This window comes from Harpia harpyja, chromosome Z, assembly GCF_026419915.1.
Source record: "Harpia harpyja isolate bHarHar1 chromosome Z, bHarHar1 primary haplotype, whole genome shotgun sequence".
NCBI lineage: Eukaryota > Metazoa > Chordata > Aves > Accipitriformes > Accipitridae > Harpia > Harpia harpyja.
Genome location: NC_068969.1, coordinates 19,229,352 through 19,249,985, shown reverse-complemented (window position 1 = coordinate 19,249,985; position 20,634 = coordinate 19,229,352). Strand labels below are relative to the sequence as shown.

General features: G+C 45.5%; 1 protein-coding gene across 8 annotated transcripts in view; it reads right to left on the bottom strand.

Annotated features, from left to right (window-relative positions):
* The window catches only part of MITF (melanocyte inducing transcription factor), a 112,578-nt gene extending 98,560 nt beyond the window's left edge, over nucleotides 1-14,018 (bottom strand). For 2 of the 8 annotated variants that reach the window (XM_052776172.1, XM_052776174.1), the window contains exon 1: nucleotides 13,809-13,960. In XM_052776172.1, coding sequence (XP_052632132.1) covers nucleotides 13,809-13,912 — 104 coding nt within the window. In that variant the 5' untranslated portion in view covers nucleotides 13,913-13,960. Of the gene's footprint in view, nucleotides 1-1,937; nucleotides 2,155-13,808; nucleotides 13,961-13,992 lie in introns of those variants that run through there. The other 6 variants (XM_052776171.1, XM_052776169.1, XM_052776165.1 and 3 more) reach the window with 6 other exon arrangements.
* Nucleotides 14,019-20,634: the final 6,616 nt, after the last annotated feature.

The following is a 20,634-nucleotide window of genomic DNA, read 5'->3' as shown; positions in this document are numbered from 1 at the left end:
GTTAATTCTGCATCGCATGTTGAAAAGATTATACATTTATCTTTTTCTAGTGGGATTTTTTACTTTTCTAAGTAGTATTTCAATGAAAGTGGAATATATTAAAATCACAGTGTCAGGCTCAAAAGTACATCAGATTTAACAGCTTGCCATATGCCAAACACTCTTCTCCCAATCCAACAACATATTCAAATCATGAGCTGAAACTTAGGCACGAAAAGTCTGAAGCAGCACAGTTCACGTGCTTAAGGTTTGCTGGATTGGGGTAGAGCACTCCCGTGTTTGTTACAGCCCTAGGGCTGCAACAAGTTTAAACCTATGAGTACAAAACCAATTAAATTATTTAGGATTCTGAAATTAAAAAAATACATGGAAGTTTGATCAAGGGAGGTCTTTAAACATACACGTAACTTCAGCTGGCGTTTAAGTCTTATCTCTTTCAAAGAAGCCTCAGCATGAACACTGGATGCTTTCTTTAGCTTGCAGCTCTCACTATGCCAAGGATTCAAACTACATCGCAGGGTAGGGGAGAAGCCTATAGCCTATGGCAGGCATTTGCTCAGGGAGAATGCTTTTGGGAAAGACTATATATCATTTTAATATTTCAATTACTTTTACAACTTCAAACAAGCCCAACTTGTTTCTAAAATTTCACGTCATAAACCAGCATAGGGTACCTCCCTGAATTTTAGTTCAAATTCTCATCTTCATCTAACAAGATGCCAGGAAACAGAGAAGAGTCTGTTACCAAAAACTTAGATAAAATTCAGTTAAATTATCCAGATGGTTTTCATTCCACAGAAAATACTAAACCAGCAGTTTGCAGAGCATAGCATTTTCTAAATACACAAAATAAAGAGAAAACAATACACAAGTGGAAAGTGCAAATGCTGAGCCCGTTATATTTTTGTTCCAGCAGAAATGCAACACAATCAATACAATCTTGCAGTTCTAGAGCACCCGTCTTTCTGCTGCCAGGGGTGCTCTGCAACTCTAAGTGCCACCAAATAGAGTGCACACAGTTCCTACTTTGACAACTTATTTTTTCCTACGCTACATGCAGAAAGGGGGAACTGCGTTTCCATCACATAGCCCCCAAAGCCCGGCATTCCCTATAGCACTACAAGCAGCCAAACGGCACCTACTGAACAACCTATGTACCTTGGATGACTCTGCAAGCAGCCAAATTTAGCACTTCTCCAAAGTATAGCCTGATTCTGTAGCTCTTAAATACAGGGAACACGGTCTTGGATTAAATAGTGATTACAGAATTGGAATTTCAAGAGCTGTTAAAGTCCTTGCCACAAAAAATAAACCCACTGAAAAGAGACAACAAGGACAGATACTGCAATTTTCTGCACTGTATTTAATAAACCTCAATGCAAAGGTATTAAATTACATATGGCAAACATGCATCAGATAATTGTATGACAACACCAGAAATCATTCAAATCCACCACCAGCCGAATTAGAAAACTGATCAGAAAGACCAGCAAGAGATAAGCCATGGAAAAATATCTCTGCAGTTACAGATGGATATTCATCCCTTTTACACAGCATCTCACTAAAACGTTTCATAGCAACGGGGCAGGAGTTATCAGATAGCAGGGGATGAGACTGGTAACCATACAAACCAGTACCACCCTCCAGCTCACAGCACATCTCAAAAATGGTATTGAGAAAACAGGCAACTGAGCAAAGCCGGTACTTAAACAAGGAGGAGCTGTAAGAAATCATTAATGATTTCTTCTTTAGATCATTACTATGTTTCTTCCTGCAGTACTGCTGGTCTTCCACATCAGCCAGCCAGCACGGCACAGACAAGAGCATCACCACAATCTGCTGAACATTGCACCATAATGATAGCGCGTTGATTCTCTCGCAATCCTTTGGGAGAGCGGGACCTGTCATCTTCCGTGTGCCTCTGTCTCTGTGCCTACCTGGAAGAGCTGCAGTGCCCAGGCTGCACAGGAGAAGCTCTGGGCATGAAAATGGTGGGATTACCAGCTGAGACTGCACCCACCATCAGAGGTGCTCCAGGTTGCAGCTCAGTGCAAGAGCCACCTTTTCTCACGAGCCTCCTTTCACTGAGCTGGTATGCAGCACGACACTCGGCACAGCAGAACAGCATTTGGGAACATGAGATCATTGGACCTGTTCCTCTGCAGGTCTATTTATAGTCTCAAGTGGTGCTGCAAGGCAAAAGGCCAAATGGTCAACAGTTTCAAAGAGCAGGTCCCTGAAGATCCCACCTGAGAGCCAAGAACACACACACACCCCGGATCGGTGCAAGAGATCACTGCAGACCCAGAGGAGGGAAATTTTGTGCTATGGAGATCATGGCACCCCAGCACAACTCTTACAAAGCACCTTCATTAGAAAGGCTAAGTGAGGGATAATTAACAGTCTCATCCACAAATGAGGACTCCTTTGGAAAGACAGTAATTACTGCCTACTCAGAAGGATCCCTCCCAGAAAGCAGGAGGCTGCTGCAAAAAGTAGGGTGGCCAATTCCTTTGGGAAATACCAAAAAGGCTGCAAGAAAGACCCTTCCCAGCTCTGCAAACATGCAGCAGCAGCACCACCACCAGACCCCTTCCAGCCAGCCCTGTCTTCTTTGCAGGGGCAGCTCCAGCACCTTCGAGATCCTTGTAACAGGCAGATCCGTTTCACGCTTTTCTACATTACTCGACACACTTGAAAAAACAGAAAGTCCTTGCTGGCCCACAGCATCTTCAGGGCTAACAGCTCCTACAGCACAGCTTTGTACAGTAAATACCAAAAGCTGTATTAGCTGGGAACCAAATTGTCACTTGCAGAATAGTTTTGCAATTAGATTGAAACTGTAAATTGTGCAACAAGCTAAATAAAAAACAAGTTTGTGATAGAGACATAATTGTATTTCATCTCCTGCCTTACTCACTTTACTCCTTTGTAACTCACTTCTACACAGATTCAATCTTCTCTTGCTGTACCACAAGTGATTTCACATTCCTAAAAAAGTAAGCACTCTTAAGAAATAATGTATACTTGTCTTCACTCTTAATATCCACCTTTGCCTGACAGCTTCCTCACCAACATATACCACTCAGAGGGCCCTTCGGCCACCAGTACCATCAGATAGTCCACAGCACCCTTCGACTTCTTTGACCTTCCTTCAACAGTTCAGGAATCTCTAGTTCCCATAACCCTAAAGACATTTTCCCTTAATCCAACTACCTGTGCTCCAAATAACACTCATATTTCAAGCAGGTCCCCATATTTCATGCTGTGACCTCAACTACAGAGATTTGGACAACCATTTTCTAGTAACAGATGGAACTGAAAACTATCTAATTCCTGAGCACATCTTCCTTGCCTCCTGGTAGAGCTGTTCCACTTTGTACAAATAACTATTTTCTGGAGCAGGGTGAGAACCATCCCAGGCAAATGCTCGCTCCCTTGTGTTACACCAAGCCACTCCTGTCCCAACCAGTTCCATGAATACTATACAAGGCAAAACGGACTAGCTTCTGCAGAAGTGACACCTGAAAAAGCCCATGGTTTATTGGTTTGGGCACTCCAAAGGGTGGTGGACATGTTCAATCCCATGTTTTGAGTCACAGACAGGACCAGAACTCAAAACTTCTGTGTCCCAAGTGGACACAGCCGGGATGGGGGGATGTCGCACTACCTGCTCTTCCTCACCTCTGTAAAAGCAGACCTATCTTTGGCACATCACTCCAAGAACGGTTTAGCAACAGCTCACCTAGACCAGACAACCAAATCTTCAAGGGACAGCATTCAACGCTGACACCAGCCTCTCACACCCTTCGCTGGCTGACTCAGGCAATCCCCCACTCCACATGCTGGCTTTCACAAGCCTTCTTCGAAGCCACCTTTCCCCCATGCATTCTGTAAGGAACCTAGACACCTACCTCACGGGTTTTTTTTAATTCCACGAGGCAGCAGAACACATAAAAATGAGATGATGCAACACCAAGCCGAAGTTCCCCTTATGAATATAGCCCTAGGTGCCCAACAGGATGTGACAGGTGGACAGGCAGGCGAGCCGAGCAGCAGGATGAGGTCACGAAATGAGCAGTTGCACAGCATACTACTAATCTTAAATTCCAAACTCATTATGCACAAGCCCAACAAACAAAGGAGCAGCTTAACAGATTCACAATGTGCCTTCTCCAAGGGTGGAATAATTATTTATCAGATAGCAACCTTCGTGTTACAACAGCAATAAATAAATAAATGATCCCAGCAACTCTTCTGAACCATGCCTATGTCTTCACTAGGCAGACTGACATCTGGGATGTGCCTTTAGCTTGGCTGAGCTTGGGCAGAATTGTAAATATGTCGTACAAATAAAGTAAAGCTTGCTAGACTGAGCAGAAACCCACACGCAGTAGTTAATGGCATCCCAGAGGATCCACCGCAAGAGCCGCACACCCGCCTTAACTCCTTCCAGCTTCCAATGAACAGCCCCTAAGAGTTTTTTCCCTTTCTTTTTCTGTAAGATCATTCCCTCCTGCACGTGTACACATCTCAATATCATTCTGATTTCTTTCTCTCAGGTTGCAACTGTTATTTATTCGGGCTGAAGTCCACAAACATTATAAAAAGGGGTTGTACCTCTCTATTCCTAGTTTGGCTTTACAGCTGTGTATTACCGTGCAAGGACACATCCAGAAAAAGCTTTTCCAAAGCAAGTCATGTTTTACACAAACTCTCTCCTTTATTTAGATAAAACCCAAATAATCCTCAAAGGAAGTAGTAAATGTGCACAAAACATGCTCAGCCAGGCTCTCCCACTCAGATATCTCAATGATCCTTTTCCATCTCTACAGTACTATTCCAACTTCCCAATCTGAAGCTCCAGGACCACAAACCCCTCCCCCCCTTGCCCATATTCCCCATCTCTTGCCATCTGACAGCTTTCAAAGTCTGCTCCCATCTTCTCACCCTGAAACAGTTTCCAGCTGATTTAGCTCCATCCAAAGTTTTCTAGCCAGCTGCTTCTCCTCCAGAAATGATCACAGTAATTCCTATTTTCTATATGTGTTTACATGTTACAACAGGACGGCTGGCAGTAAGATTAGTAACGATCATTCATCGTTCCTGTCTCCATTCTCTGAAGCATCCTTCATTTGGGACATTCCAGTTGTTCCCACTTCTTGTTACTTTTCTCCGGTCTCCAGATCCCAAGGCCCCCGCCCTACTAGGTTTCTACCACTCATATAGCAGTTTGTGTTGTCACACACTGGAAAGACAAGAAACGATGCCTCAGCATCCTAGGGTTACAGGCAAGCTTTGACAATACAGTATCTGTTATTGGCGTGATGCTTTAAACCCATTAAACTTGGCGAGCTTCCAGCACCTAAATATCTCAGAGATGATCAACATCTTTCCAGGTACCCAAAACACTAATTTTCATCGTGTAAAGTCCCCTTCTCTCAGAATTCATCACAAAAATTCTTTAATCTAACAGTAGGACAAACCAGGCACACAATACTTGCACACAAACAAAGCTTGCCCTTGTAGATTTGAACAGATACCTTCCTACTCCCTACAACTTCAGTGGTCTCTTCACAAGCAGTCTCACGAGGTGGTCTGAGAAGACCAGACCCCCCAGCACGCTCCACCCAACCACACCAGCCTAAGCAGCAGGTTCAGGTGGGTTTATGCCCATTTTGTGTCAAAAGAGCAGCACAAACAGAGGTGAAACGTACCTGTGAAACTAGATCACCATTTTGGGGGGAGCATGTAAGAAGGATGAATCCAGTTCTTCCAAGAGACAGGAACTGCTGCATCATCTCAAATGCGACTGTTTCCCTTAGCCAAAACGTCCCTATGAAATACCAACTGCAGGACTGATCTCCAGCCGCCTGACACCATACCTGTGGTGTTCTAGAGTAAGCCTGTGGTATTTTAGAGTAAGAGAAAAAGGGTCTGGAAAAAAGGTATTTGCTTGTTCTTGATGCTCATTTCTCCAAGTAATACAGAATTCATAAACTCCACATCTGCAAATGTATGTCTGCCTACACTGTAAAGGAATAATCTTCATGGGAACCGATTTAAAAAAAAAAAAAAAAAAAAAAACTTGTTTACTGTTAGAGGCTGTTAATTACAACATTAAAATACTAGCCCGAACCCCACATTAAACTTGCATTCTGTTTTACATAGCAGTATACGTAACAATCATCACAGCAAGCAGCTCTGTTGGCTAATGCTGGAAGAAGTAATTATATATCACAGCAACACATTTTTGCCCTTCAACCTGCCAGTCCAGTCCATGCAGCAGCTGTGAGCAGCAGGTCAGGGCGGAGGGGAGCCTACAGAGGGGTTCTACATAATCACTTACCAGTGAAGAAAAAAAAGAGGCTATAAACCACCAGACCCTAGCTTGCATGCTTGGCAGAAAGCTGCTAACACAAACATTACAGCAGCCCTTGCAGCAGAGATGTTACCAGAAAAAATGAGCTCGATCCAAAGGCACTATTAGTGGTTAAAGTATTAGCTAGCAGTTACATTGCAAGCCTTCCTTACTAATTTTCACAATCTTTGTACTTGTACCAGCGATACCCACAACATTCTCTTTCACTTGGACATTACTATGTCCTCTTTGAAACACTTTTTCTCAGGTGAAGCCCACGGACATCAATGACTAGGGCCTACGCAAGTCACAAGCTGAAATTCTGGCCAAAGATACTGGGACAGAGCCCTTCCAAAAGGCACCCCAAAATTGCTAGTGCCCGTCCGCAGCAAGCAGACCCTTGGCGTATCTAACACTGAAAACTGCATGTAACTTCTATCTTGGAGATGGGCTGGAGGACAGGCTGATCTGCTTCAGACTATATTACAGTCTTTGGTTCCAGTGAACCTAAATATTTCAATCTTGATACGCAAAGCAGCATCAGGTTTTCTACAGCTGTTACAGATAAAGCCATAGCATTGTTATATTATGAATATGCAACAATATTCCTTTTCCTGTGCTGTTCTTCCCCAGCATGAAATGAAGCATAAAACTACATGCAAGCCAATAGTTGTCCTGTTACTGTTTAGCTGCTAGGATTATTAAAAAATAAATAAATAAAATAATCACAGTTCTAGTACAGTGATGCAATAGTTAACTGCCCAGCAAAATCTGCCATGCCATGCTGCTTAATCATGTTGTCTTTGTTCCAGCAAAAAAAATATTAAAAGACAGTGAATTTTACCAAACAAAAACATTACAACCAATGTATTTCAAAAACTTTTTGAATCAAAAATAGAACAAGACAGACAATAATAGCCAAGAGCCTGACCAGCTTAATGGAAGTTGGACTCTCATTTTGTTCCGAACACTGAAACAGCAGATCATTCTCAGAAGACAGTTAACAGCCAACACACAACTTCAATTTTTAGCAGAAAAGTAAACAGAAAATTACTCCTTCCATCTCATTTTCAAAGTCTTAAAGTGTGTTGCTTTAGAAAGCAAACCTAGAAATAGGAGGACAGCATAGTAAGTGTCAGAACAGGTTTCTCCTGTACCCTTGTTTCTAAGCAGCTGTACAGATTTCTTCCCCTTGAACTTTTAATCATAGAACACAGTGAGAGGCTGAATTTGTTGATAAAATAACACATCTGCAAGTCTCTTCTGCTCTCATTCCCCAGTTTTCTTCTAGATCCTGGCCAAACCGTACAGCAGGAATTAGTCACGCTGCCTACCACCGTGCTGGAAAGGACCTCTGATACATCACCGTAAGTGCCAAACAAAAACATACACAGTGCAGAATAAGCCTAGCAGTGACTTGTTAATGACAACTGGTAGGTTCACAGCAGCCCCAAAAATTTTGGTCCAGAGGCCTGTGAAATTACCTCCACTACACGCAGGGACATGAGCAGTACCAGGGCACCCCAGCTGTCCATCAGCAGGGCTGCAGCAGTTTATTTTCAGCCATTCAAAAGACAGAAGAATATATTGGTTCAAATTATCACCTGGATTCTGTAAATCAATAGTAGCCAGCTAGGGAAGCCTCCTCCTCGCCAGAAAGGTATGGATGTATTTCATGCAGAGTGCATATGTACTTACACAACCAATACAGCCAGCAGTCCAATAAATAAAAAGAAAATACATGTGTATACTAAAAGGTGTACAGTCAGTGCAGTCAGCTCAGCCTCAAAATATCTGTGCACTCTCTGATCAGTTTGGCAGCTAAAGAAAATCCTCCCAAGGAAAGCAGCCTAGGGAAGCAAAAAGGTGTCGTTCAATAGTTCCTATCAAAGCAAATGCTGAACTGAATTTCATGGGCTATTTCTGTTTCCTTGCTAAATAGCAAAGGCCTACTGCAAATAACAGAGCAAGAGTTTCGCCGAAGAGAAAAGGTCAGCAAGGATCTCTCGCCACTGAAAATGCTCTGCTACAGACAGGGAGCAGCACCGGCTCCCAGTATAAAGAAATATAAAGAAATACTGCTTATTGTCTCCACATGTTTATACAACAGACACGGCAATTGCAGCCTTTCCTTTTAAGACTGTTTTCAAAAATAAGAAAGCACAAAAAGTTGTGGCAAGGGTTTCCTTCCCAGTGAAGCGAATTTGAGGTGCAGAATAAACATGGGATTATTGACTCACTCACAAAAATGTTACCGGAGAGATTTCAAAGAGACGTACTTTTGGCTTAGCTCTACTCCCACTGACGTTGGTTAAGACTTCTACCATTGACTTCAGTCAGTGCTAGCCTACGTATCGCTTTAAAGTCAGCTATTATTACCTTTTAGTTTAAAATATGTAATGTTCCTCTGTAACAGACGGAAAAATATTTCAGGAACTTTTAAAATCTGTTCCTCCAAGATACGTGGGGTTTTTTTTGGTTTGTTTTTTTTTTTAAAACATACTGAGACGCGGTTCCTGGATGCAAGCACATGTGACCTGTTCTAAATAAAGGATATTTTCCACTTCTTGCACAACTGGAACAGATATAAGCAGTAGCTTGAACAAACTGCATTGCAGAACCCAACCAGAATACAAAACACTTGAATAAGATCCATAAATAGCAGTAATATGAAAAGACTACCTCCAATAAGGCACAAACTCAATGTTGAGAAGCCTAATGTAATCAAGTTCAAATTTAATCACACTGCAAAGTTCATTTACAAAATTAAATTTGATCATCTGCAGACTAAGGCACTTTAGAAAAGTCCTCTCTGGCTCCAGAGTAAGTACACATTTCAAAAATGTGTGCCTCTGGTGTAATTAATATTTCCTCAACAAACACTGTCTATTAAAAGGGAAGTTTTAACTAAATCAAGACTTCAATGTTTAGCACAGCACCAGAAGAGGGGGGAAAAAAAGCCCAAACCAAAACAACAACAAAGAAAAAAAACAGGAGTGCTTTACAGAAGATCCTGACTGGGTAGAAATGAGGTACTAGCTGATATAAGTAAAGTATTGAAGGTTTACATTAAAAAAAAAAAAAAAAAAAAAGGCATTTGGACACCAGGAATTATAAGAATTTTATAAAAACATCACTCCTTTAATAAGGACAAACTCTACATGTCAATGCTATTGCTCATAAAGCAAGAATAAGCTTCCTAAAAACCAATCATGCAACTTAAAAGCATTTCCTAATAATGTTTTCCACTAAAAATACTTCAGTAACTGCATCATTCCAGTGCTTTTTAACCAGTCTGAAACTAAATAAGCTGGGAAAGGGCAACAGAAAATAGCACAAATAGCAGCAATTTACCTGCAGGTACATGGTTTTATTAAGAGCAAGGCAGTAAGTTACAATAACTGACAATAATTTGCTGGCATTTGCTAGGTCGCGTGTACCATCCAAATGGACACACATTACAGAGAACAAAAAAACAGAGAAAAGCAACTGAATGTAGATTTTTTTTTTTTTCCTGCATTTGGCACATCTGGGTTGGTTCAGACCACCCTGTGCAAAGGCAGACTGTAAAGTCTTTACTTCCAGATACTACTTTGACATCCAAAACATTGCTTTAATAAGTCAAATGATCTAAAGAATCTACATTAGCAGTATGATAGATGTAACTTAAGCCTACAGTGCCCTGATGACTACGCGTGGACACATCAGAAGCTGTGTTTGCTTTTGGTAATAACTGATTATTTTCTTCAACTGATCGCCTGAAAATATAACTCCATCGATTTCATTGTGCACTGCCTGTACTGCAAAAGAAATCTTATTTACTTGTTCATTACACAAACACATACATATTTAAGTGTATGTACTTATAAATTGTTATCCTTCGGGAATATGGCAGGAGAGGAATAAAGTATGAATGTGAGGAAAAAAAATAAATCTCGTTGTCTTAGTGGCTAGTCACACAATCCAGTTTCCTCCCACAGTGAAAAGTGACTGGAGAAACCAAAGCAACTGAAACATCTTCTCAGTTTTCAAAGACATTTAACCACAGTAAATTCCAGTGAACCCTTAAATGTAGCTAGCACTTAGCACGAGAAGCTAACTTCTCATGAGTCCGATGGGTTTAGGAAATATGGCTGGAACTGATGCATCTCAGCCCCATGTATTCTCTCCATCCCTTGTGATTAAAACTTTTTGCCGGGCTTACATTTTTCCTTGGCCTCTAGCATTCAATTGTGGCTTGGCCTAAGTTAGTACAGTATTTACTGCAAAAAGCTTTTATTATCGGACCCCTTGCGGCTCTGGATTGCAGACTTGAATTATGAAATACGGATGGAGTAACTGCAAGGGTACACTGAAGAGGAGAAATCTTTAACCAGATTGCTTGTTTTCCAATACATGATATCTGGGAAGAAGCGAATAGGAGAGTGAAGGACAGCAATATCGGCAGGGCTGAGTTAAACTGGGCAACAAAAAAAGTTTCTACTTGGTTCAGAGCACTGGCATTCCTACATATTTCTAAGCTGGATGGCTTTTTCTACGTACCCACAATTTCAGCTGCTATGAGCAAGCCAAGGTTGCCTCTCACCTCTTAATGGTTAAAAAAGATCAGGGAAAGCCCTGAATGTTGCTAGGAAATCAGCAGTTCCCACCAGGGAAGAGTAGATTGCTACCCAGACTCATCTCCTAACATCAGCTATTCCCTCTGGTTTGCCTGGTCCCCAAGCACCCTTCCAGAGCAAGGCTGCAGAGAAGACGGTAAGAAAGCAATTCCCATGGCCGCAGTCCCATTGCTACACCACGGTGACCTGGTGCTATTCCATTGGCTGCTGTGCAATTACTCCTGATTTACATCCACAAGAGAAAGCAGCAGGGTGATGTTGGATACCCTTGATAATCATCAGTCAGACTGGTTTCAGGCCTGAGCAAAGCTGAAGGACCACAGAAGTCCTCTTAGATTACGATCTGCACATCATGAAGCAAACAGGTTTGTGAGCCACTTCTGCCTCCTGTTATCATCAAGTTTTATCAGTCTGGCTCCAGGGACAGGTTTATATGGACCTGGCAGGGGCCCCCAGCTCCTTTGCTTCTTCATCTCCCACAAGACCAGGAAGACAACTGAGACTCTACCTGGAGGTAAGAGCTGTACGTGAGCTGGGCAGGCTCCACGCTGAGGTTAACATGTCAGTTTGCTATCTGCCAGAAAAACCAGGGGTTGTTATTCCACCCTCAGGGCTCCCTCTTCTTGTACGCATGGGTACGTGTGGAGGGACACGAGGCAGACTAGGGCAAGTTGGTCACTTTTCCTACCCAACAAGCCCTCCTGGAAACATCAGAACAGCTGTTGGCCTGAGGCACCACCAGGGTGTCAGGATGACCGACACAGGGGCCCACTTTTAAACCCAAAGGGTGGGCGGTGCTGGCTCTGCAGGAGTATCGGGTAAGAATGTACTGGGGCAATTCAGTCTAGGGAAGTCTGAAGTGACAACATTTAAAAGATGGCTAAATACTCCAGTGCTTCATTACAGAGCATCTTTATTCACTTCCCCCCTGAGAGAAGTGAACAACGCAGGGATGCGTTCGGGTCCCAAAGCATCAAGTCACAGGAATTAAAAGCAGTTGGAACATCTGTGCAAGGTCAAACGCAGACCTGCTATCTAAGCTCCAGTGCAGACCTACTATCTATACTCTATGCCCACACCCTCTGAAGGCACAGACAAACTGCTGACTACAAAGTGGACGACCATAAAGGGACAACCCCTGCACACCAGTCAGAACCCGCGGCTGGTGCAAACGGGGCTATTTGACAACGGTGCAGTTGTCACGATCTACCCTGCGGCTGCTGCACTCCCCTGCTGATGCAGGCACTGAACCCGAAGCCCTGCGGGTCTCCCAGCTGCCTCCATCACAGCTGGAACCCACCATGACCGGTGAACCCATCTTCTCTGTGCTGTCCTCTCTCCGCCCATTAGCACTGGCTCCCGGCTAATTACCTGATAACGGCAGCTTCCCTGCACAGCCTTGGAGGGCAGAGGAGTTCTGGCAGCTTTGGTTAGGTTGGCTGGCCTGTCAGGCTGTGAACGGCTGCACATCACCACCACTACGCACACCGTTTCTCGGCAATCCCAAAGGTTCAATGCAAGATAGGGCTGCCGTGAAGACAGGCTGCAGGAGGCGGCCCCCGATTTGCCAGTCCTCGCAACAGTGACAGAATTTTTGAACACCTTTTGCTACAAGAACTTCAATGTTTCTTAAACATTCAGAGCATGATCGAAAATTCATTTGTTTACTTTGAAGTCTGCCTGACAGGCAGTACAAGCTAAGCTCATTCTAGCACAGTTTTTTAAAAATATTTACCTTCTCATTGATTTTTCAAATGCATGCACAGATGTACGAAGAGCATTGTTCAAAACTAAAACCCATGACTATAAAGACAGGCTAACAACAGAATTGATTACAAACAAGATACATTCGCAGCAACGACCTTATATTCAACCGAGTGCTGCTAAGGAGAGTGTTGTGATGAAATGGAGGGCTTGTTACCGCCAGAGTACTTTGAATGAAAAAGCAGAGGAGGGAGAAACATGCCGTTGCTGACAAGGTAGATGCTCAAGGCGCGGGAGAGTGCTTGCTTTCTTTTTCCAGCCCTAGGACGGAAAGCGCGTACCTAACGCCCCGCGAGCGAGAGAAACCCGCACCGCCTTGAGAAACACGCACCGCCTTATTTCCCTTCAAGGGCCATATCTATGCAACGCAGCCACTCCAGATAAGAATAAAGCATCTATTTCGGGGGGGGGGGGGGGGGGGGGGGGGCGGGGGAATACTTTAGGAAGAAAGTGACGTACCTAGGCAAAAGTTTCCAGTCCCCAAGCAACCGCAAGTAACAAACCGGCTCCCAAAGTCGGAAAAAAAAACCCCAAAAAACCAAAAACTCCAAACAACCTCACACCGCCGCAAGACCTTGCAACAACTCTGCAGCTTGGCGCTGACCCCACCCGGCCGCACCTGCTTGGTGGAGGGGGGAAACGGGACGGGCGTGAGCAGCGGCGGAGCTCACCGGGGGGGGGGGGGGGGAAGGTGCCCCCGATGCCTTACACACACACACAGAGAGAGAGAGACAGGAGCCCACGGGCGGCGGGGGCTCCCCCGGCGTGACAGCGAGGCCCCGCACGGCCAACAATGCCCTTTACATAACGCCGGCCCGGCCCGCCCTCCCGCCCAACAACGCCGCTATTATGGCAGGAAGCACTAAATGGCCGCCCCGTTGCGCAGGCTGCCTCCCCTCAGCGCGGGGGTTGGTTGCAGGGTGCGTGGGGTGGGGGGGAGTGGAGGGGAGGGGGAGTATTTTAGCGTTTCGAAACGGCCTGACTCAGCGTGGGGACCCGCCGCGCCGGCCCCGCAGTGAGGGGAGGGGGGGGGCACCGCGTCCTGCGGCCGGCGCCCGTCCCACCTGCTCTTGAGGGGCTGGCTCTTCAGCTCGTAGTAGGTCTTGGGCTCCTCGTGGAACTCCTCGCCCACCTCGAAGTCCGGCACGATCCCCGACTCCGCCTGCATCGTCGCCGCCGCTGCGTGAGGGAGAGACGGGAGGTTACCGCCGCGCCGAGCCGCTCGCTCCCACAGACAGACAGACAGACAGACCACGGACACGGACAGCGCCGCCGCCCGCCCCGCCTGGGACTTGTAGTCCGCCCCGGGGCCGGCCGGGCCGCCTCCGCCCGCCGCGCACTACAACTCCCGCCGCTCCGCGCCGCGCCGGGCAGGGCCGGACCCGCCGCTGTCAGACGGGGGCGGCGATCCCGACCGAGCTGTGCCCGCCACCTGCCGCCCCCCCCCCCGCCCCGCCTCCCCGAGGGCTGACGTCACACGGCTCTGACGACGAGCTGGCGGCGGCCGTGCCGCGCGTGACGTCACGCCTGCCCTCCGCTAGCGGAGGGCGGGATTGCTCCGTCCGGCAGCGGAGAGCTGCGGCTTGCCGGGGGAAATCACCACGCAGGCTGCGGCAGCAAAAAAAAAAAAAAAAAAAGGGGGGGGGAGAGAAACGCAAAAGGGGTTTTCGTCACACCCACGGAAACGTCTGGCGAAGGGTCTCGTCAAACGTCCCGGTGGGCGCCGGGGGGGAGTGTCCGGTAGCGCGACAACATTCCTGGGCAGCTTCAGACTCCGGCACTGGCCTCGTCGGGGGGTCGGTTAGAGGTGGAGGGGGGGCTGCTCGGCAGAGGAGGATGCCGTGGGTTTGAATGCAAGCAGCAGAGAAGGTCTAGAGGTGATGGAAGGTGCGACATTTCCAGTAATTTATTTTGCTGGGTACGAAAGCGACGGGCATTCGCCTCCCAGGGCTGTTTGCACTTTACAGAATAAGTTCTCAGCACGAGAATTTGCAGCTCGAAGAGGCTTCCTCCAAACTTCACGTGCCTTTAGAAATAGGCGAAAGCTCATAAACGTTTCGGAGAAAGGTGCAACAAAATTAAACATTTGAGAGCCAGCTGAGTTTCAATTATTTGCAGCAGAAAATTTTTAATGCCGCCTCGTCTTCCAGATTGGCTCCTGCAGGATTAGGAAACAAAGAGCAGATAATCTTTGAACGTGGAGTTAAGTCTCTGCCGCGCTCCATCGGACCCGCGCCAGGTCCCAGAGACGGCAGAAGCAGGAGGGCACGGCTGTGAGGGTGGGCGAGGAGGTGTGGGCACCAGGGAGTTGGGCTGATGTCGGGGATCGGAGATGTCCGGTGCCTGCTCAGCCCCTGCGAGCGAGGGGTTGGTCCCTCCTCGGGTCCAAAGACCCTGGGCATGGAGGGTCCCATTCTGGACTTGTTAAATGGTCCTGCGTGGCCTTGTTTTCTCCAGAGTGGGGTTTCGGTGGGAGGCCGCGGTGCTGCAGGGAGGTGGGTTTTGGGAGCGGGGCCGTGTTCCCATGGTCACGAGGGGCTGTGTTTCAGCACTGACCGTCAGGACGTTCCCCTTTACAATCCAGAGGGTGAGAAACCGTCCTCAGCTCTGTCCTGTCTCCTTACCTGCTGTGACATTAGGGTGACAGGGACCTTCCAGTTCAGAAATGCCATAGGATATTTCAGTCATGGCATTTCCCCGGAGCTTTGACCTCACTAAATGAAGTCACAGCACAACTCAAAGGCCCAGGACGTTTAAGGATGCTGTTGACAACTGATGCCAAATAATTCTGGTGCCATCATATCACTCGCAGCTAAAATCACACCACTCCTGCTTTATCAGTGCAGCACCACTAACTCCAGCAGACTAGGTGAGCTGGCAAAGAGGTTTTTCCACACGTCCTTTTCCTCAGTCACAACTGCCGAAGCCGCTTGGTGCCGCACCGGGGAATGCTTGTGCCTGGACAGCCGGGACCCCTGCTCATTTCAGGCAATGTGAGATTTCATGAAATAAAACCAAGAATTTTAGCCAGGCTTAGAAATTTAGGTCTCAGGTTATTATGCAGCTGCCAAACTCCAAGCAATGACTTAAGAGCAAGAGTAATTACTTTAATGAATCAGATACAACAAATTGGATAAGGCCCTGAAGAATGTTCTTTTGAGCCCACATTGGCAGATGGCTGGGATAGCTTGACAGAGGAGTAGGCTTGCTAACACTGCTTTGGGCAAAAAAAAAAAGCAACCAACAAACAAACAATTAACAACAACTTAGAAAAAACCCACTGCTAAGATACATTTACAGCCTGAGCTTCTGTGGGTTAGGGGGTGTTTCTGATGAACTGTGTTTTCACGAGTGAACAAATGCAACACGATTTGATGCAAGGGAGTAAGTAGCAGGACTCGTCTCTGTACTGAATTTCCTTCTATTTTTCCAGGTGTAAAAATGAGATACTCTCTTCTGCTGTTTGAAATGGACGGCTTATGAGCTTTCAGCTCTGTTTTAATTATAGCACTCATTCTAAAGAGCTAAGATCTAGTATGCAAATATATGTCCTAGGGAACGCTGCTTCACTTGAGATACCACAGCTTCAGTAGGGCTGGCGTGTACAGCTCGCAGGGAGAGAGGAAGCTGGTTTTGTTTTCATCAGACCATGAAGCTTTTATTTCTGTCTTTCATCCCCCCTCTGCGCAATGCAAAGTTTGTATTTGGTGTTTGGATGGGGGCAATTTCTCATTGCACCTGGGTTAATTGGGACCTTCACACTGCTTTGCTGAGTCATGCAAAGCTTTCTTCTATTCATGATAGATGTCATTTGTGTTCATGTTTTTTTAGAGTTTATCTTTCAGGGTGAAGGAACAATATTTCCACTGTGCCTAAGCAGGATACTAATACGTGAGCATGCCCCAAAACAAACATGATGCTTAAAGATAAATCATATTATGCCAATGTTGCAGTTAGACTGACATAAAGAAAATTAAATTAAACCCAAAATACACATTAGGTAAAATTAAAGACGAAGTGACTATTGTGTTGACACAGGGTTTAGATTTCTGTACAGTTATTCTATACAGCTAGATTTCTGTGTCGCTCTGTTGAGTGTTTTCCAGTCATGGATGTCAAACTGCTTTAGGGAGAAGAGCAAGAACAATTATCCCATTTTGCAAAGTGTAAAACAAAGCACAGAAAGGTTATTTGTCAAACATAAAATCAGTGGCAGAACTTTAATCTAGTGTTTGCATTATGGGCCTAACCCTACTGAGACTCTTACCAGGTAGGATTTCTATAGCATTGTCACTCCACCAATGGCGATGATCTATGAGCAAGTCTCAAACACTCTCCAGGAGGTAATGTCAGGTTTCATCAGGGGTATAGTCCCATAATCAGATTTAGGGATCACTGGGAATGCACAGCTTGGTTTTCTATTGCCTGAAACTGGCCTTGCTTCCAAGAATGATTTAATGCAAACCATAGCCAGAATAAAACAAGCAACCAACTGCATCTATATTGACAACTACATGTTAGTTTGTTCCCTTGAAGATAATGTGCCATTTGCTCACATTTGGTTTTTTATTGTTCTCCTTTTTTCAAATGGAATGAAATTTTCATGCCTTGTTAACTCCTTCCTAGAGTTACAAATTAACATCTAGCAATATAGGCAGTCTCAGTGCTTATATGACACTTCTGTCTTGTTCTTTACCCAAACTAACATAATCCCCTCCAAAAGCCATGAGCGATTGTGTCTGGGCTCCCCAGCTCTGCTTAGCTCCCCAGTGCCGTGCAGACATCTTCTCTCTGGTCCGCTTTGTTCAGTTATTTTTCAACCGATGGGTCTGATATTGCTAAAGCTGTCAAAATATGTGTTCAGCTTATTAGACAAATTCTCCTTTTCAGACTGAGTTCTCATCAAGTCTGAGAAAGAAGCATGGAGGTTCAGGAGACTGAAACACTTTGGCCGTGCAGCTCCCGAGGAGAAGGGTTTATCAGGAGACACAGCTCTTCCTCATTCTGAACCAACATTTCCTGTGATTTCAGCAATGATTTTCAAGATACTGTGGGGTGCACAATTTAACATGCAGCAAACACATTGGGCAGAGCTGCTATTCCCCCCCCCCCCCCATGATTACTCTTTGCAAGTCCCTCCTTTGTGGTACCTTCACTTAAAAATCTCATAATTTGTATTTTTCTTCTTCTGACATACAAGTACCATTTAAGATGGTTCTCCCATCGGTAACGTTACTAAAACAACAGTCCGGGGATCCCTAGTTGACAGCAGGGAGCAGCAACATAGATTGGTATCTCTGTAAGTAGGCAAAAAATTGACACCCAACTCAGCAGAGTGCCCAGTTTGGAAGAATTCCCACACAGCAACTATTTGTGCATTCATTTGAAGAGGAAAGGAAGCAGTCAACACTGCTATTCAAAAAAATAAACAGACATGTGACTTAATTTTGAAGAAAGTTCCCAGACCTTTGCATTCATACTCTGTATCATACACTGTGAAATTCAGGAAGAGCATGCAATTTACCCCTGCAGACTAAAAGACAAGAAGTTGTTATTGCTCTTTATCTCCCTACAAGGCAGAAGACCTGTTTAAAAGCTTTCAGCACTGAATACAGAAAGAAAGGTGGCATTTAAGTGAGAGTTTCCAGTACCCATATACAGATTATGTAGAGTCTCACAGGAACATCCCTGTCTTGTTTCTTTGCTCCACCAGCTGCATAGATTGCCAGTTAAAATCTCCCATCCCCAATATCTCATCAAAATTGTTTCACTCTCCCAGGTCAGATGTAACGGAGAGCCCTTCTCTGCCCACACTCTTTGTCATTCTGCCTCATTTCTTATCCCAGTTTCTTCTATCCAGCCGCACCGTTTCTTTGCAGACCCCCAATCTGTCACCCATTCTCCTTCCCTCCCCAGATGCATTCCCCTTATTACAGACCTCAGCTCCCTCCACCTCCCAGTGATACCCTCACACATTTACTCAGGATTTAATCACAGTTTCTGCCTACCCTGAGTGCCCTTTGAGCTTTGTCTCCTATAAGGTGCAGTTTTCATCCTTTCTACTTTCAAATCAAGGGGTTTCCTTCTCCCCACTCAGGAAAATAAACCGAAAAAAGCTCCTCTCGGCATAAGCTCCCTACACACAGCAGCTCAGAAGTGTAACGGCTCTGCTCCCGTTTAAGATGGAAAATGTCCGAGAGGGATGAAACCCGTGGAAATTTAACTGCTGCTTTACTGTGCATAAACCAGGTAAGGTTTTTCAAAGAATTGCCATTTAGCCTGATTGTCACAAGAACAGCACATGGCATATCTCTGACATACATGAAAACCAGCAGCCATACAGTGAGATAATTCTTCCAAGCTTGGTCAGTTCACATGTAGGGCTTTGCTAGACAGCCAGACGCAACCAGATGTTTTGAGAGGGAATCCAAAAATCATTTTATGAGGGAGAACAACAGGCCAGCTACCCCAGGTCTCGGCAGGACTGCCTCGCTCTCCGCAGCCTGCCCCACACAAGATGCTGTTGCCAGGTCTAATAATTTCACTGCAGGGTTTGCATCTGCTCTTAGAAAAAGTTTCGTGTTCTCAGACTGAAAATGGGCCCCCTTGTTACATGAATACCCCAGGAGAAATAAGCAGAATTCATATTTTAAAGTATAGTTTCTAAGACTGTGTCATCAGTTTGGAACAAAGTCTGAAACCCTGTCAGTCCCAGGGTGGTTTTATCAGCAGAATTAAAAGTGATTAATTCTGCAGCTGGGGCTCCTGAATGAATTGTGTTACTCTAATGAATCATCCACTAATTCCTAGTCCTCCCTTTCTTCATCTCTGCCATATTTGGATAGGTAATGGAAGAATTCAAGGGGGAACCGGACAATCTCTGTTGTTCAATATTCTTGTTTTGATTTTCACATCTTCCTCTTTTCAGACGCTAACTCATGACACTGGTTAGCAACAGCAGCAGTGGCGCAAACAGAAGCTGCAAGAGCAATGTCATTCTGACTTGGCTTTAAGAAAAAAAAAAAAAAAAAAGGCTTAGACTGAGTGTTAAGTCCTTCCCCCTGGTTCTTCATGAAAAGAATAGCCTTCATGATTTCCACATCAGAGACTGAGCTTGGTGCTCAAGGCAGATGTTCCTAGGTCCAAACGGAGGGTGTCGGTGGGTCACAACGGCCTCTGCAGGGACAAACGGTCAATCTTCCCTGGTCTGGGCAGGTATTCGGGGAAGGGATTTGCAGGATGGGGAAGAGACACCTGAGGACCCTCACCTTCGGTCCATGGCCTGGAGAGGAGGCTCTGACAGGCTCTAAACCGGGCTCCCACCCAGTAGCACCCAGTCACCCTTGGATACGGTGGTGCGTTTGCAAGCTGAGAGGTAGGCAGTTGGCCTTTTCTTTAAGCAAAAGCTGAGGTTCTCCTGAGCTAATACGACTCTAAGAACTTGAGAAAGACAAATCCAAGGCCAAGAATGAGGTCAGAAGACTACGGCAGCAGGCTATGTGTGATCGGCTCCTCCCGAGGACCAGAGAGTCATTCTCCCAGTGGGAAATAATTTGGGTCTTGCTTCTCGAAGACCACTGCAGGAAGGCACGCAAATTCATCCTGCTGAGCTCTGCTGGGCTTTAGCAGGCTCTCTGGGAGAGGGAAAGGCAGCGGCAGCAGCTGGACCCCAGCAGGTATCACCGACCGGCGCTTGGACACAGCCATAAACAGGCTGTGAACAAGTGTTTGAAACTCAATAAAAATCCACGGAATAAAGTTTGTGAGGGCAACCTCTTTTGGCTAGCATGGCATTGCATATCCAGTTAATTAAACTGGTGCAAAGGCCAAAGCAGACGTAGATAAACGAGGTTAAACTCTCACTTACGCTGATTTAATGTAATTCAGTAC